General features: G+C 44.6%; 1 protein-coding gene across 1 annotated transcript in view; it reads left to right on the forward strand.

Annotated features, from left to right (window-relative positions):
- Positions 1 to 18,557, forward strand: part of LOC143934028 (sulfotransferase 2B1-like) — a 125,141-nt gene that overhangs the window by 35,020 nt on the left and 71,564 nt on the right. The window contains exons 2-3 of the mRNA XM_077457268.1: positions 1,784 to 1,933; positions 7,368 to 7,576. Coding sequence (XP_077313394.1) covers positions 1,792 to 1,933; positions 7,368 to 7,576 — 351 coding nt within the window. The 5' untranslated portion in view covers positions 1,784 to 1,791. The remainder of the gene's footprint in view (positions 1 to 1,783; positions 1,934 to 7,367; positions 7,577 to 18,557) is intronic.

Below are 18,557 nucleotides of genomic sequence, written 5' to 3' on the forward strand. Positions count from 1 at the left end.
GTGTACCTATGTCCCACTCTACCGGTTTTGTTACATATGACGTCATTAGGGGAAGGCAATATTGTTTTTTTCCCAAAATTTTAGGTATTTTTTGACTATATCACAAAAAATAAAAAAACCTGTGATGATCAAATACCACCAAAAGAGAGCTCTTTTTTGTGAAAAAAATGATAAAAATGTAATTTGTGTACAGTATTGCATAGCCGCTCAATTGGCAGTTTAAAGCAGTGTAGTGCTTAATAACAAAAACAAAAAACACCCAGGTCAAGAAGGCAGTACAACCTAACCGAGCTTAGGTAGTTTAAAAATAAAAAATAAATTCCCATTCACTTCCATATGATGTAGTGTGAATTTGTGCTACATCATGGACCTTTTACCATAGCCCGTAACACATGAAAACATGATGTTTATGTTGGTGTACTGCAATGCCATTAATTGTTATTGGCACCCTTTGCATTTGCTAGCCCGGGTGCATTGCAGCACACCACAACTCATTGTAACTAAAGCTCACTATACATTGAAATTTGTCTGGTTCACGAAGCACTGGTTGAATTTTCAGTAGTGTGTGAAGCTCTGCTCATTATTTGACCAACTTCTGTCATAGGGACATGCTGGTAAACCTTTATAGTTCAGTGGCTGCAGGCACTGGCCAATGTATTCTGACAGCTGTGGGCCCCGTTCTCAAAAGGAGACTGCATATTCCCCCGTGGTGCATCCATAAGCTCTGTAATTACTGTCCCACTGTGGTCCATCTTTTAATTAATTTGATTAATCAGCTGGATCATCCGATCTACATGAATGCATGGTGATGAATTTACAGATGAGTTATACCCTGAGGGTTCCTCTTTGTGTTACTATTTACAGCTTTGGGTGTAAGAATGATTTTATCTATACAATCTATATTTTTAGGTCTCCCCTTTACTAGTCCGTTTACCCGTACCTTCACAGCTTGACTTTTGTAAGGTTTTTATTGCTACATTTTCTTATGCCTTAGCTTCCTAGCAATCCCTAGATAACAGCGGTGAAACTGTGCAAAAATCTCCTTTACTTATACTTTCTAGGGATTGCTAGATAACTGTGGCATGAAAGAGGGAACAATAAAGAGTTAATAATACCCTCAGTGCTTAAGCATACTCCTTAACAGCCCCTTATTTGAAGGTGCTGTGGCTCTTTTGTAATCAATTTCATCTGTCCTTCACTCCTCCTCAAATGTCCAACTTTAAGCTTTGGTGAAAGGATCTGTATGAATAAATGTACTATTTAATCACTAGAATTATTTATAGTGCACTACATTTTTGATCCATTCTTCAAGTTATGGCCCTGGTTGCTTTCAAACACTAATTTAAAGGTGACTAATTTAATCTGTGACACAATCATACTGGTTTAAGCATTCATTACTTTTCTAATTTGTGATAATCTGTGTGAATCAGGTGGTTTTGGCATAGTTATGTCCCTTGCCCAAATATCCTATGCTAAAAATACCCCTCTTTCCTATCCTAGATGGTTGCAGAGGGTATTTGCATAGGTACTGTTAGATGGGAAGACATAAGGAATGGCTTGGTTTACGTACACAATTTATCAGTGATTTAAAACCTTGCTGTGTTATTGACTTAGCTGTAATAAAGTAATTTTACATTATTCTATCATTTATCTAGTGTATCTGTCACTTTTGCTTTAAAGGGTTAATAGATGATTTCAGTGATATTATTTTTCAAAAGAGGTTTTTTGAAAAAAAACATTTTTTTCTCTTGCAACGTAATTTTTTTCATGTTTACTCCAAAAGGTCCAATCATGGAAGTGACACACAAATACTTTGAATTTGAAGGAATTAAAGTCCCTGATGGTGTGCACACAACTGAAAGCATGACCTGGGCATGGAAAGAGTTTGAAGTGCGTGATGATGATGTTTTTAATGCAACTTATCCCAAGTCAGGTAATTATTTGCTACGAGAAAATTGTTGTCCTTTTTTAGTTTAAAATAACATGCGTCTTTGTCTTTTGAAGATGTTTGTGCATCTTATGAAACGGTTTCACAATTTTGGAAGCAGGAATCTGTTTTTTTCTCACTGTCACAGGAAGGGTGCAATATAGATGTACTCCTTACTTGTTATGCCCTGTACACACGGTTGGAAATTCTGATGGAAAAAGTCTGATCGGATTATGTTGTCAGAAAATCCAATCGTGTTTGGGCTCTATCGGACTTTTTCTGTCAGATTTTCCGACGGACAAAGTTTGAGAGCAGGATCTAAAATTTTCCAACAACTAAATCCAATCGCATAAATTCTGATCGTGTGTAGACAATTCCGACAGACAAAGTGCCACGCAAGCTTAGAATAAACGAAGAGATGAAAGCTATTGGCTACTGGCCCGTTTATAGTCCCGATGTACGTGTTCACCTCGTTCAGAACGATCAGATTTTCCGATAACTTTGTGCGACCGCGTGTATGCAACCCAAGTTTCGGACAAAATCCTTCAGGAAAAAATCTGACGGATTTTGTGGTCGGAATGTCTGACCATGTGTACAGGGCATTACAGTTCATGGTCCATGATGATGCCACCACCCTTGCAATGATAATTAAAATACATAGGCCCTGGTGTTGTATCAGCCATTGCTATGATTATTAAATTGCTAGGGCCCTAGTAATGCCATCACCCTTGCTATGATGATTAAATTATATTTGCTAACTGTATGCTCTAGACCAGTGATCTCTAAACTGCGGCCTGTGGGCCAGATATGGACAGTCGTTTACCTTTATCTGTCCCTTGGGGCACTATTTCACCAATTGACACCAATAATGGAGCACCATCCCCCTTACTGACACCATCACTGGTGCACTATTCTTCCCATTGATATCACCAATGGGGTGCATTCCTCCCATTAGAATTAAGGATGGGACACTGATGCCAGGGCATTTTCTACTCCCACTGGCCACAGTTCGCCCCCCTAAAGCCTGAAGGACAGTAACCTGGCCCTTTGCTTAGAAAGCTTGGAGACCCCTACTGTAAACATTCATTAAGTGAACAAATAATTTATAAATCGTGTTCCTGGACCACGGCCATTCAAAGCTTCTACATGACAACAAACAATGGAACTTGAGTAATTTCCATGGTTGTGCTTAATAGAAACCTCAGCATGTGCACAAAAAAAGCTTTGGATAAGGACACGGTTATAAAATAACTCTCTAACACAGGGGTCTCAAACTGGTGACCCTTCAGCTGTTGCAAAACTACAAGTCCCATCGTGCCTCTGCCTGTGGGAGTCATGGTTGTAACTGTCAGCCTTGCAATGCCTCATGGGATTTGTAGATTTGCAGCAGCTGGAGGGCCACCAGTTTGAGACCCCTGCTCTAACACAATGAGTAATATCACATGATCTATCAAGTAATCATAACTCCTCAATCAGTGTAATGCTATCAATTGAAACATACAACAAACAAACAATCATATATGCAATCAATATATCTGGTCTAAATATATAGTCAAAAATCGTGGTGCAATAATAATCTGTGAACATACGCTAAAGTCCTATGTGCGTTTATAGTTACATAGCTACATAGTTAGTCTGGTTGAAAAAAGACTCAAGTCCATCCCATGTCAACAATAGAAGGAAAAAAAATATATACAATCCTATACCCACAGTTGATCAAAAGGAAGGCAAAAAAATTCCACTAAAGCACAATCCAATTTGCTCCAGTAGGGGTAAAATTCCTTCCGGATCCCTCAAGAGGCAATCAGATGTTCCCCGGATTAACTTTACCCATAAAAAATGTATGACCATTCTTCCAGAAGTGCATTTGTGAGGTCAGGCACTGATGCTGGACGAGAATGTCTGACTCCCAGTCTCTGCTCTAATTAATCTCAACGATGTTCTATTGTGTTGAGGTCAAGACCCTGTGTAGCCCAGTCAAGTTCCTTCACGCCAAACTCGCTCAACCATGTCTTTATGGACCTTGCTTTGTGAAGTGGTGCTCAGTCATATTGGAACATCAAGGGGCCATCCCCAAACTGTTTCCACAATTTTGGAAGCATGAAAGTGTAAAAAATGTCTTGGTATGCTGATGTCTTAAAAGTTCCCTTCACTGGAACTAAGGAGCCAAGCCCAACCCCTGAAAAACAACCCGACACCATAATCCCCCTGCACCAAATGATTTGGACCAGTGCACAATACAAGGTCCATAAATACATGGATGAGCGAGGTTAGGGTGGATAAACTTGACTGGCCTGCACAGAGTCCTGACCTTAAACCGATAGAACGCCTTTAGGATGAATTCAAACGAAGACTGCGAGCCAGGTGTTTTGATCCACATCAATGCCTGACCTCACAAATGTTCTTCTGGAATAATGGTCAAAAATTCCCATAGACACACTCCTAAACCTTCCCAGAAGAACTGAAGCTGTTATAGCTGCAAATATTGAACCCCCACAGACTATGACTGGGATGCCAATAAAGTTCATATGCGTGTAAAGCAGGTGTCACAATACTTTTGGTAATTTAGTGTATCTGACATGTGACAGTCCTGAAATTTCTTTGAGTCTGCCGGTAAATGTTTCCCAATCTTCAGTTGGACTGTTTTTGGATGTCCCTACTGTAAATGAATCCCTGAAGTGCTAAAAAAAATTACCCTACTTGCCATTAGGCCCATTGAGGCACACAGGTTCCACCCCTCTATGTTATAAGCCCCATGTACTGCTTGATTACAAAATAAAGGCCTGCTAGTTAAGGTATGCTTTTTTGCCAGTATTGCAGTGGCTAACAAATGAAACCTCACCCGCATAATACTGTAGCACCCTCTAGTTAGGTAGGTGCTAGAGTGAGGTTTTTTTCTATAGGGTAGGAGAATTTAGGCAGGCCTAGCTTGTGGCAAGACCTGTTTGTTTTCATTCTGGACTGGGAGTGGCTCAGAGCAGGGCTGGATGACTTACAGGTAGCCTCACTGTCCCCTCCCTCTTCTTTCTAGAAAGAGAGGAGGAGGGGAGGGGTGGAGCTGCTTGGGGTATTTTAAGGAACCTTGACCAATCCCCAACTTGGATTGGCAGGGGGCAGGCCTCCTTAAGTACCCAGGGTCAGCAAGCTGGGGAGGAGTTGTTGGGGGGCCCACAGGGAGCGCCTTAGTCTGTGAGTGACCTTGGGCCGGGCCTCGGATGTATCCAGGAGGAGAGAAGAGATCCTGGGAGAGATACACATGAGAGAGCAAGCAGAGGACAGCGGGAGAGAACACAACTAAGCGAGTCCTGGGAGGACAACTGGTCACAGCCTGGAGGACTGGAGAGTGAAGCATGGGAGGACTGGGGAGGACTGGGGAGGCAAGCCTGAGAGAACTGAGAGATTGCAGTTTGAGATGTGTGTGGAACCAGAGGAGTGGACTATGGGAAGGGCAGTCGAGAGAGGTCATTTCAGCCAGGCAAGCACCAAAAACGTTCTATTTGCTACAATATAGCAATACAATCCCTGCCTGCAAAAGGCAATAGCTGAAGACTGGCTGAGTTATTGTCACAGAGAGAAAAAGGGTGGGTTGCACTAAAAAAAAAAAAAAAAATTTAACTAAATAACACAAAAAATGCACCTATGTGAAAAAAAAACTCCAGTAGCTTTAACTTAATAGTTTGTCAATCCTATACGGAGGAGTTTTCAGTGCAAGGAAATTTCAAATATATATCAATGTTATCAATCAAGATACCATAAAAAATACTAAATTGTCCTAATATGGTATGAACATTCAAAAGAAAAGCAAAATGTGACAGCCAATAACGAATTGCCTTAAAACATAAATATAACCTCAATATATGTGAAAAAAATCATAACATTGAATATTAAAGTGTTCATAAAGTCCATGAAAAATATCAATTTCCAAAGTATTCCACAGTGATATGGTGACAGCATAAATATCCAAAACGAACGTGAAGCGTGCACAACCTCCACCACAGATATTACTGCCGCTTACCGAAGGTGTATGGTTCCTTAATTACAGAGAACCATGCAGAGCGGATGACTGATTCCCCCAGTCCAGGGTTTTCACAAATGGATGCAAAGGAACTCTGGAACCCCTTCGCCTCCAAATACACTCCCTCTCACCGATTTACATAAAAGGTAATAAGACTCACAATAGTGTAAAACCCAAGTAAAATTTTAATCGAACGTAAGAGACAAATGCGCACTTACAGAGATAATGTTTAAAACGATCGTTATGCAAATCCGAGCCGGCCGGTCTCGATTCGCGCCCAATACATCCGAAAACAAACGACGCGAGCTGGTGGCGTCAGGACGTCGCTCCTCCTCCCTGCTGTCTTTGAGTTATTGTCACGCCTAACCATGTGGTGCTAGCTAGTCTGGAGGAGTAACGGTCTGCAGCAAGTGAGGTGCTGGAGGAGTAATGATCTGCAGCAAGTGAAGTGCTGGAGGAGTGATGGGAAAGAGGTCTTAAAGCGGTAGTAAACCCTCCAAAAGAAATTGATTTTACCGATGTTATAAACTACCCATTCATTTAGAATCAAATGGGCACTAGGAGTAAGCACAAAAATAATTCTTGCTGTAGATAATCTTTTTATCTGAAACACTGCTTCTCTATAATAGCCAGCGCCATCCCAACTGTGGTCTTCCACATCTGTATAATTCTTTATTTCCACCCCCAGTAGATTTTCCTCCCTGTAACCTTGCACATGCACAGTAATAGCATTATCCAAGCCTCTTCTTCAATTTGGGTTACTACAGAAATGAAGCATAGTGAATCTGTCTTAGCGAGTCACAAGGTAACCAGGATCCTCTTCTCAATGGGGAAGAATTTGAAGAAAGCATTGCGGGATGTCGGGGCTGACGTTGACAACGGGAAATGACGCAGCCCCGATATAGACACAGCATTTTTCCTGCAGGGTCTTGGCTTGCCGGATAAATAAAACATACGTGAATGCGCAGGCAACGTCATCAGAAAAAAATATAGTGAAAGCATGCAAGGCATGCAGGTAAAGACAGAATTATATATTGCAACTAATTGTAAAAACTACAATTGCAAATGTAATTGAAAATCATTAGAATGGGTATACAACCTCTTAAAGCAAGAGTTGTGCTGGAGAGAAGACTGGAGTGTATATATACAGAAGTGAATATAGTAGTCCCATGCAAGTTGCACTGAATAATTTTGGGCACCCCATAATTTCCTATTCTCATCCAATTCAATCCCCTCAATACAATAAAAAAAACAACTGTATTAAAAATTGAAAAGAAAAGAAAAAGAAAAAGTTGATTTTATTTGATGGCAATCCTGTAGTCTTACCCAGATTTTATAAGCACTATAGTTATTGCTACATTTTACTCACATATCTGAATAATGTTAATAATATATTAACTTTATATTAACGTTATGTAATTGCAGGAACCACATGGCTTCAAGAAATCCTCAGCCTCATTTATTCCAAAGGAGATCCAACGACAGTGAAAACAGAATTTAGCTGGGACCGCGTACCATGGCTTGAACAGCATTCAGGCAGAAGACAAGTTGAGAACAGACCATCTCCTCGACTTATCACAACTCATTTACCTAGATATTTATTTCCACAGTCATTTGAAAAGAGTAAGGCCAAGGTAAGTGTCACCCCCACTTATGCTTTGAAAAAGTATTCACACTAAAAATTTTCCACATTTTATCATGTTCGAAACAAAAAACATAAATGTATTTTATTGGGATTTTATGTGATAGACCAACACAAAGTGGCACATTATTGTGAAGTGGAAGGAAAATGATAAACGGTTTCCAATTTTTTTTTACAAATAAATTTGTGAAAAGAGTGGCATGCATTTGTATTCAACCCCCCTAATCCCCCCCCCCCCCCGAGTCGATACATCTTAAAACCACTTTTCACTGCAATTACAGCTGCAAGTCTTTTTGGGGATGTCTCTACCAGCTTTGCACATCTATAGAGTGACATTCCTGCCCCTTCTTCGCAAAATAGCTCAAGCTCCGTCAGATTGGATGGAGAGCATCTGCGAACAGCAATTTTCAAGTCTTGCCACAGATTCTCAATTGGATTTATGTCTGGACTTTGACAGGGCCATTCTAACACATGAATTTGCTTTGATCTAAACCATTCCATTGCAGCTCTGGCTATATGTTTAGGGTTGTTGCCCTGCTGGAAGGTGAACCTCAGACCCTGTCTCAAGTCTTTTGTAGACTCTAACAGGTTTTCTTCTAAGATTGCCCTATATTTGGCTCCATCCATCCTCCCATCAACTCTGACCGACCTCCCTGTCTCTGCTCAAAAAAAACATCTCAGCAATATGATGCTGCTACCACTATGTTTCACAGTGGGGATAGTGTGTTTAGGTGATGTGAAGTGTTCATTTTCTGCCACACATAGCGTTTTGCTTTTAGGCCAAAAAGTTACATTTTGGTCTCATCTGACCAGAGCACCTTCTTCCATATGTTTGCTGCATCCCCAACATGGCTTCTCTCAAACTACAAATGGGTTTTCTTATGGCTTTCTTTCAACAATGGCTTTCTTCTTGCCACTCTTCCATGAAGGCCAGATTTGTGGAGTGCACGACTACATAGTTACATAGTTAGTCAGGTTGAAAAAAGACACAAGTCCACCCAGTTCAACCACAGAATAGTTGTCCTGTTAACAGATTTGCCTACCTGAGCTGTTGATCTCTGCAGCTCCTCCAGAGTTACCATGGGGCTCTTGACTGCTTCTCCAATTAATGCTATCCTTGCCCAGCCTGTCAGTTTAGGTGGACGGCCATTTTTTGGTAGGTTTGCAGTTGTGCCATACTCTTTCCAGTTTTGGATTCTGGATTGAACAGAGCTCCGTGAGATGTTCAAACCTTGGGATATTTTTTTTATAACCTAAACCTGCTTTAAACTTCTCCACAACTTTATCCCTGACCTGTATAGTGTGTTCCTTGGCCTTTGTGATGCTGCTTGTTCACTAAGGTTCTCTTACAAACCTCTGAGGGCTTCACAGAACAGCTGCATTTATATTGAGGTTAAATTACACACAGGTGGGGGCGTGTCCGGATGTAAAGCGGAGCGGACGTGTGTCTGGGGAGCTCCGGCCATCCGCATATGAATCCTGTGCCATCCTGCTAAGTCCTTGGCCCAAAAGGAGTGTTTTTTTGCCCAGAAGATCCGCTGCCCTGCCGTGAGGTGTCTGGAGAGGCTATTGTGGAGTGGGGGACCGTGGAGTCGGAGATACGACCGCTCATCCTCCTCGAGCCGGCCGCCATCTTCCCAGCCTGTGTGGAGCAAACGGAGCTAATCCGGGGCCTGTGGGAGAGGTAAGGGGCTCCTCTTCATCCATCCGTTGCCCCCCCTTGTCCCCCTGGGCTGTCCCGTCCTTCCGCGGGCCGCTGGAGTGATTTTCGGGCCTGAGGCCTAGCGCGGCCTAGTGAAGCCTGCCGCGGACCGGACTTTCCTGGCCGGCCGGCCGGCGAGCGAGCACCGCGATTGGCCTGCGGAGCGGCGGCGGCGGCTGTCGGCCGGTGGGGGGCTGAGGCTGACATTACAGGCCTGGCAGGAGTTGGTGGGGAAGCTGTGGAGCCTTAAAAAGACTGCCCCGGCCTGGTCCGGCCTAACGTAGCCTGGGCATCAGTTGCAGCCTGCACCCAGTGGCTGGGGGGGATGTGCTGTGGTCGGCCTGGCCTCTGTGCTTTAGTAGCTGCTCCTTTTATCTGGTTCTGGACACTGCTTCTCATTGCAGGGGGGGCTGTTCTGGTGCATTGACTGAGGGCCCTGACTATCCTCCCTTGCTGACGGACATTGCATCCATCCATCCAGCTCCCTGGGCCCTGCCATTTTGAGTCACTGCCTGAGCCTCGCTACCTAGGGACTGCAGCTGTGAGGAGCGGAGGCTCACGGGCGCCTGCGGCCCGCACCCCTTCATGGGCCCTAAACATCGGCCCAAGAGCTCTTCTGCGTCGAGCTGTCCTGCTCCTGATCCGCCTGCTCAACCAGATCCCTCTCTTATTGGGAGGGTGCAGTCGCTGCTTGCGGAATTAGCCATGGAGTCCGGTTCCCCCTCTGGGGCAGCATTGCCTACCCCTCCCTCCCAGGACAGCACTGCGGTGATACTGGCCGCCATTGAGCAGAGTAAAGCCTCTATGCTGGTACGCATTGACCGCCTTGCAGAAGAATGTACCTTTATTAGGAATGACCTGGACAAGATCAGGGGTAGGCTGACTGAATCAGAATCACGAATCTCTGCAGCTGAGGACCTCACGACTACCCATACCAACAACATAGCGGACCTGCAACGCACGGTGCGACTGCTTGTCGCTAAGGCTGATGATGCGGAGAATAGAGCAAGACGCAACAATATCCGTGTCATAGGTCTGCCGGAGGGGGAGGAGGGTGATCGGCCAGCGGAGTTTGCTGAAGATTTTTTCAAGAAGCTGTTGAGCCTCCCGGAAGTCTCCCCGACATATGTGGTCGAGCGTGCTCATCGGGTTCCTACAGGACGTTACATCCCAGGGGCGACTCCCCGACCCTTCCTGGTCCGCTTTCTGAATTTCAGGGACCGGGATAGGATCCTCTCCGCAGCCCGTAGGCTCCCTTCTCTACCATACGGCAACTCCTCAATCCTACTGTTCCCGGACTTTTCGGCAGATTTGCAGCGCAAGAGAAGGTCCTTTAATGATATCCGCAGGCGCCTACGGGACAAGGATATTAAATACAGCATGTTATACCCCAGCCGCCTTCGGGTGCCTTATAACGGATCAGTGAAGTTCTTCGACACCCCGGGGGAAGCAAATGACTGGCTGATCACTCTACGTTAATCTTTTACAGCTTTCCCTACGTTAATGGGGGGTACTACTACTTGCCTGCATTGTTATCCTGCTGTGGGCTCCTGGCCTTTTTTGTTTTTTGTGTTTTTCCTGGCGGCTTGCTGTCACGGCAGCTGCGAAACTCACGGGATGCTACTTCCCAACGGATGGGTGGACGCCTTTGTTTCATCCTTCCTGCCGGCGGACGGCGTATGGATCTCCGCCTCTCCTAGGGCTGCTGCGATGCCTTGCCATCTCTCCAGTTGATCCTGCCTGACTCTGCTTTGTTTTTTTTTTTTTTTTTGTTTTTTTTTTTTTTTTTTTTTTTTTTCCCTCTTATAGGTTCTTTAACTGCCTCCTTTAGCTCGGAGCTCCCCGGACGAGGGACACTGAAGGACTTATTAGTTTTTTCCCTCATTTCAGGTTTTTTGCCCTGACAAGAATAAGCGGCTTAGAGCGGCCGCTGCTTCGGAACTTTTTTTTGTGACTAAAGTCTGGAGGTTTAAGTTTTGGTTAGGTTTTTGGGTATCAAACTGGTCATGTTTTTTAGTGCCCGATTGTTTTTTGTTTTTCACCAATTGGGGCACTCTTGGCTGGTAGGGAGTTGTGGGTTTTCTTTTTTTCTTCTTTTTTGTTGTTTTAATTATGTTGCTGTTTCCTTGTTCTTTTTTCTTTTTTTCACTGTGCGCTCTGACTCCACTGATAAATGCACTTGTTTTGAATGTTGTGCTGCCTTGCTCCATGCTCGCTGGCAGGATACTGGGATATTGTATGTGTATTACTGTACTATCATAATTATTAATTGCTTCCATGGCGTTAAGACTAGTGTCTTGGAACGTGCGGGGCCTTAATGATAAGGTAAAAAGGGCGTTGATGTTTAAATACCTGAATAATCACAGACCCCATGTACTTTTTCTTCAGGAGACTCATCTCCTGGGGAATAAAATCCTTGCCCTGCGCAGGCCCTGGGTGAGACAGGCATTTCATGCCACATACTCTAGTTATGCGAGGGGAGTGGCCATCTTGCTAAACAAATCACTAGCTTACAAAGTTGTTCACCTGCATACTGACCAAGGGGGTAGATTTATTGTCCTACTGTTAGAGATCGGCCAGGTGGTTTACGCTTTGGTCAACGTATATGTGCCCCCTCCTTTCAATCCACATATTCTGTATAAGATTGCTGAACTGCTGGCTCCCCTACAGTTCTCCAGATTGTACATAGCTGGGGATTTTAACTCTATTTTAGACCCGTCCCTGGACTCATCCAACCCGAACAGGGCTTATTCGCCAGATCTACTGCAGTGGGCCCAAACGTTTAACTACACTGAGATCTGGAGATGGAGGAATGTGGGCGTACGGGCCTATTCTTTCCACTCCTCCACATATAGATCGGGCTCTCGGATTGATTTGGTCTTCGGCAACTCTGGGGCCCTGACGTCGGTGAGGGGGGCCCTGTACCTGCCTGCAGGCCTCTCTGACCACGCACCTTTGGAGGTCACCTTGCAGTTGTCGGACACCAGGGGTACAGGTTGTTGGCGTCTGGCGTCCAAATGGGTTCAGGACTTGCGGGTGGGGGAGGAGGTCGCTCCTAAGCTGAAACAATATTGGGATCTGAATGAGGGTTCTGCCTCGGTACAGATGGTCTGGGATGCTTTTAAGGCCAATACCAGGGGGGAATATATTTCGGCTATCAAGGCGGTCCGCTCTGAGATGTCATCTCGGATGCGGCAGCTTGAGGGGAGCGAGGCCGAGGCGGCTGAGGCTTTTTCCGCCTCGCCGACCCCGGAGCGCTTTACTCGGCTGGCTGATTCAAGGCGGGCCCTATCCCTTCATCTTGCGGAGGCCACACACTTAGATCTGAAGTCTCTGGCAGGGAAAATCTTCGAATCCGGGGACAAAAATGGTAAGCTTCTGGCAAATTTAGTAGCTGATTCTAAAATGCAGACAGTTGTCTCGGAGATCTATGGATCGGATGGTCAGTTGGTGTCCGCGCCTGACATGATACTTTCTGAGTTCAGGGCCTTCTATGAACAACTGTATGCTGAGGTTCCAGGGGGGTCGGTGGAAGCGCAGAGGGAATTTCTTTCCTCCTTAAATTTGCCCTCTCTATCACAGGAGGACCGGGAATTCCTTGATAAGGATTTTACCTTGGAGGAAGTGGAGGAGGCAATTCGCTCACTCCCTGGTGGGAAGACTCCTGGACCTGATGGTCTACCTGGCGACTGGTACAGGATGTATGCCCCCCTGATTGCTCCCAAGTTGTTAAAAGTGTTCTCCGATAGCAAACTTCGGATGGGGCTTCCCCCATCCATGTATCAAGCACATATAGTGCTTATCCCTAAGCCTGGCAAGGATATCTCCCTGTGTGCTTCCTATAGACCGATCTCCCTGCTAAATTACGATCTGAAAATTTTGACGAAGATTCTGGCCACCAGGTTACGGACGGTCCTGGCATCCCTGATTGAGATGGACCAAACTGGATTTATGCCAGGGAAGTCCACTGATATAAATCTACGACGGGTGTTTACACATTTGCAGTTGCCGGCCACGGAGTCTTCTACGAGGGTCATAGTTACACTAGATATTGAAAAAGCTTTTGACTCTGTGGCCTGGCAGTTTATGTCCTTAGTTTTGGAGGCCATGGGTTTTGGAGTGGGATTTTGTAATTGGATACATATTTTATATAAGGAGCCCCTGGCGCAGATTAAGATGGGTGGCGCCTTGTCAGAGCCTTTTGCTGTTAGGAGAGGAACGCGGCAGGGTTGTCCATTGTCACCGGCTCTGTTTGCCCTGGCAATGGAGCCACTCGCGTCGGCCCTCAGGAAGGCGGAGGGAGTTAGAGGGATACAGGTGGGTTCCATACAGGAGAAGGTAGCCTTATATGCGGATGACCTCATACTCTTTTTAAGTGACCCGGCCCAGTCTCTCAGGGAGACGCTACTTATTCTTTCTCACTTCACTGACTGTTCAGGGCTCAAGGTAAACTGGGATAAATCTCAAATTATGTCAATAGATAGGGAAGCCAAGGCAGCTGCGGATCCCAACCTGCCACTCATGTGGACAGATACTATGAAATATTTGGGGATTTACATTTCCCCCTCTACCTCTGATTTTTGTTCCCTCAATCTGGATCCACTGGTGCGGCGGATGAGGACTAGACTGAAGGCATGGTCGCATCTCCCTCTCACCTTGATTGGGAGAATTAATTTATTTAAGATGAAGCTTTTGCCTGCTTTTCTCTATGTTCTCAGACATGCTCCAGTCTGGATTCCTAAAAAAATATTTCGCACGATAAATTCTCTTTTGGTGTCCTTTCTCTGGGGCGCTGGTCAGCCACGGTTTAAGCTCACGGTATTGCAGAGGCCTTGGGGGGAGGGTGGATTAGCTTGCCCGGATTTGTACTCCTACTATGTGGCGGCTCTTCTGACCCATGCTCATAATTGGCTGGTTTCAGACGAGTCCAATGCGGCGGTGGTCCTGGAAGCGGCGTGGTTGGGGTCGTATGAGGCACTAAGACACTTGGTGTATCGCGGTCTGCGAGCCCCTTTTCCTCTTACTGCTGCAATGAGGGCGGTTATAAGGGCATGGAAGGCTGCCAATCTGATGCGCCCCGTACCCTCGGGACACATCTCCCCGCATAGTCCTCTTTGGCTCAACCCGAATTTACCGGAGTTTGGCTCTATTCCCGACCCTAGTGTATGGGCAAGCAGGGGTATTAAATATATTGATCAACTCTGTGTTGAGGGCAAAATTCAGACCTTTGACAGGCTGAAACAACAGTATACACTGCCCAACTCACACTTATTCAGATACTTACAACTTAATCATGCCTTTCGATCGCAGTTTGGAAATGCCCCCGTCGCATTTTACACCTCAAGGTTGGAATCTCTGCTCAGAGATGTTGATCTGTCCAAACCGTTGTCTGCTATCTACAAGGTATTACTCCCAGGTGTCCATACCGGTCTGGAACTCCAAAGGGCAAGGTGGGAAGCTGATTTTCCCTCCTTGGACACGGAGGACTGGGAAGATGTATGGGAGTATCCTTTCCTACAGTTAGTGTCAGCCAGAGATAGATTGGTGCAATTCAAAATAGTGCATAGGGTATATTACACTCCGCAACGTCTTCACAGAATCTATCCATCTGTCCCTGATTCTTGTTGGAGATGCAACTCACTTTCGGCGGATTTCATACACATGTTCTGGAGCTGTCCTCAGATAGCTGGGTTCTGGGTGGAGGTGACTAATTTTATTCTGGCGGTTACCACCGTTAACGTACCTTTATCGGTCGAGATATGCCTCTTAGGACTGGTCGAGCCGCTGGCTACACGCCGAGCGCTCAGAACACTCCTGGGCTTATTGCTGTACTATGCCCGTAAGTCGATTGTTCTCAAATGGAAGGCCCCGGTAGCCCCCTCTATTAATTTTTGGAAGAACTTAGTGAATACGGCTCTCCCTCTTTACAGGGCCACCTACCTTTCGCGAGGGTGTGGCACTAAATTTCATAAAGTATGGGGCATTTGGACGGAGTCGCGCGACACCAACGCTGACTTGAATCCGGACTGATGGAGTTTCATTAGTGACTAGGGGAAGAGTTCTAAGTTGTGTGCTATTCATGTAACCTTGGGTCATTATTTACGTGGGCAATAGGGGATTGGTAGGTGAAGGGTGATGCATGCATATTTTATCCTGGGTCTGAGTGTGGACTGCGGTGGAGCATGGGCGAATTAAGTAACTGTCCTGAGTAATGTGCAGTGGTGCTGGAGCGTACAGGGGGAGGGGGGGTATTTCTTTTTTCTGTTTGGATGCACACGCCGGTGGCGGTGTATCGGGAGGGGGGAGGGGGAGGGTTCATTGGTTGTTCCCTGATTGTTTGACTCAGGGGGGGTTTTGTAATAATCAGCCTGGGTATGCCCAATAGGCTGTAGGTTGTTTTATTGTTTTACTTGCAAATTAATAAAAATAATTTCAAAAAAAAAAAAAAAAATTACACACAGGTGGATTCTATGTACTAATTTAGGGACTTCGGAAGGCAATTGGTTCCACTAAGTTTTAGTTAGGGGTATCAGAGTAAAGTTGGCTGAATATAAATGCACGGCCACACTTTTCAAATATTTATTTGTAAAAAAAATTCAAAAACCATTTATAATTTTCTTTCCACTTCACAATAATGAGCCACTTTGTGTTGGTCTATCATGTAAAATCCCAATAAAATACAATTATGTCTTTTGAATGTAACATGACAAAATGTGGAAATTTTCAAGGGGTGTAAATACCTTTTCAAGGCTCTGTAGAATAACATTTGAACTATAGACTGATTTATATGTAACACAACTTTAGAATCCTTTCCCCATTATAGGATAAATAAAGCTGAACTCACTGACTTTCATACATAGGGTTGGAGGAGATTGTGGAGCTGAGGACAGAGCTGCTCTGCATGGGATTCTCATTTACGCTGATGACTTATCAGATATTCATTCATTCCATGGTGCACAGATCCAATATCGGTCATTGTAAAGTAAAAGCCCTGCACCAAACAGCAAATCACATCTTCTTTAACAGACATAAAATCCACAATAACCACAGATAAGACCCGGGTAATAATTTGTAGCTAAAGTGGTTGTAAAGGCTGAAAGTTTTTTACCTTCATGCATTCAGATAACAAACCCTCTGTGGGTTGCTCCCCCAACAGCTCCACCTAATACTCACATGAGCCCCCTCTCATTCCAGCGATGTGCACGAGAGCCTCAGCTGTCCCGGGTGTCTCTCACCTTACTGGCTGAGGCAACAATGGGAACCATTGGCTCCACTGCTATCAATCACAGTCAGTAAGCCAATGAGGAGAGGGTGGATGGTGGGGTTAAGCCAGAGCTCTATGTCTAATGAACGCATGGAGTGAGGCTCAAGAGCAAGTATGCACCAGTGCCCCATAGCAAGCTGCTTGCTATTGGAGGTATTGCTAAAGGGGGGGTGCTAGGAGCGCCGGTAGCGGACCCGAGAAGAAGAGGATCGCAGCTGCTCTGTGCAAAACCACTTCACAGAGCAGGTAAGTATAACGAATTTGTTCATTTAAAAAAAATTCTATATTTTTTATTTGTTTTACACATTAACAAATAGATAACATGGTAGAGAGCGTGATCTCCCCTCCTCCAGGCACCCCGAATGGGAACACTTTTGTAACACGGGGGGTTGGTTAGAGCCATCGTAGGTTGTTGGTATGTGAACTCAAGTCAATAGTTTGTAAGTAATTTAGTATTCATAGACTGAAGTTTATGATTTTGAGTGAACGAACCTTACAGCTCAGTAATATCAAAGCTTGGATGGGTATTTCAATATAGTTATATAAACATCGCTGCTCTAGACCATTGTGACCATGGTTTCCAATCATTTTGTGCCCTGGTGAGTTGACCTCTGCTGGGGACCATCAATGTTTCATAACTGTAGTGCAGGTTTACCAATTCAAGAGTGTGTACAATGTAGGGGGTCTGGACGGTTTTCCAAAGTCTCATTAAGCTTAGTCTGGCTTCCAAGAGGATAGGTGTTATAACAAATCTAAAGGGTTAAGGAGTGGATTCTGCTGTTAGATTCAGTAGGGCGAGATCTGGTGAAGGAGAAATATGGCCATTCATGATGTCTTCCAGAATTCAGAAGATGGCTTTCCAATATGTCTGAATGAGAGTGCAAGACCAAAGGATGTGTATTATATCCCCTTTGGCTGTGTGACATCTCCAGCAGGAGTCAGAGGTGTTGGGGCTGAAGGATGCAAATTTTGCAGGTGGCAGGTACCTCCTGAGAGAGATTTTTTGGGTGAGTTCCCAAAGAGCAGAGCATTTTGTTGATTTGTATATTGTTTGTAGAGCTTGTTGCCATTACTGTTCAGTGTAATGCCCCAGGTTTGACTCCCAGTGGAGATGTGAGGATTTTGTGAACATACATTTTTGATGGAAAATATTATAAAAGAGAGAGATGTCTTTAGTTTTAGAGGTTGGATTTGTTAAAAACGCCCATACTTTTGGTGGTATAGTATATAGAGGTATTGTAATTGAGCTCATCAATACTTATGCAAAAAAAAAAACGCTACACTCCCAATCGCAACCTCCGATCAACCAACCAAAACCTCCTCCTCATCCCCAAGTCACGGTACAAATCAAGGGGAGAACGAAGACTCGCAGTCCAAAGACCACGGCTATGGAATGCTCTACCCACGAACATCCACTCGGAAGGAAACCATCGGGCCTTCAGGAAAAAACTCAAGACACGCAGGTCGGATCAAGAACCTTGAGGCGATTCAGTTCGCATTTGCAGTGCTATACAAGTCATTCATTCATTCATTCTTACTCAAGTGTAGGTGAAGAGATCTGTTGGGGTGAGGTTATATTCTCGCTGTAAGTGAGTGAAGGTATTAGGTTGCGTCCTGTGGAGTAGGTTTTGTAGGATTTAAATGCCCCTCTTGTCCAATGATTTAATGATAGGTCTGTGGAGAGATGATGTAGTACCTCAATTGGGATTTGTGGTTTGGAGATGGTGTGGGTATTGTTACCTGTGTGTATCAGCTTTTTGTTTCTTTTTTTTTCATGAGTTTTTATTGAAGCAAACAAGAGAATAAACATGTAAGGCACATGTGGCACATGTTAGACAGTTACGTATCAAAGCAAATAGAATAAAAAATGTTGTAGGAAAAGACAAAATACACTTGTAAGGTAAAACAGGAGTATATGATTTCCATTTCTCTTTGATATACATCTTGTAGTTGGTGGATAATAATTGAGAAAGAGAAACAACTCTATTGAGGTAATAGTAATATGTT

The sequence above is a fragment of the Lithobates pipiens genome, unplaced genomic scaffold (genome assembly GCF_037356315.1).
Source record: "Lithobates pipiens isolate NorthernLeopardFrog02 unplaced genomic scaffold, aLitPip1_a1.2 Scaffold_27, whole genome shotgun sequence".
NCBI lineage: Eukaryota > Metazoa > Chordata > Amphibia > Anura > Ranidae > Lithobates > Lithobates pipiens.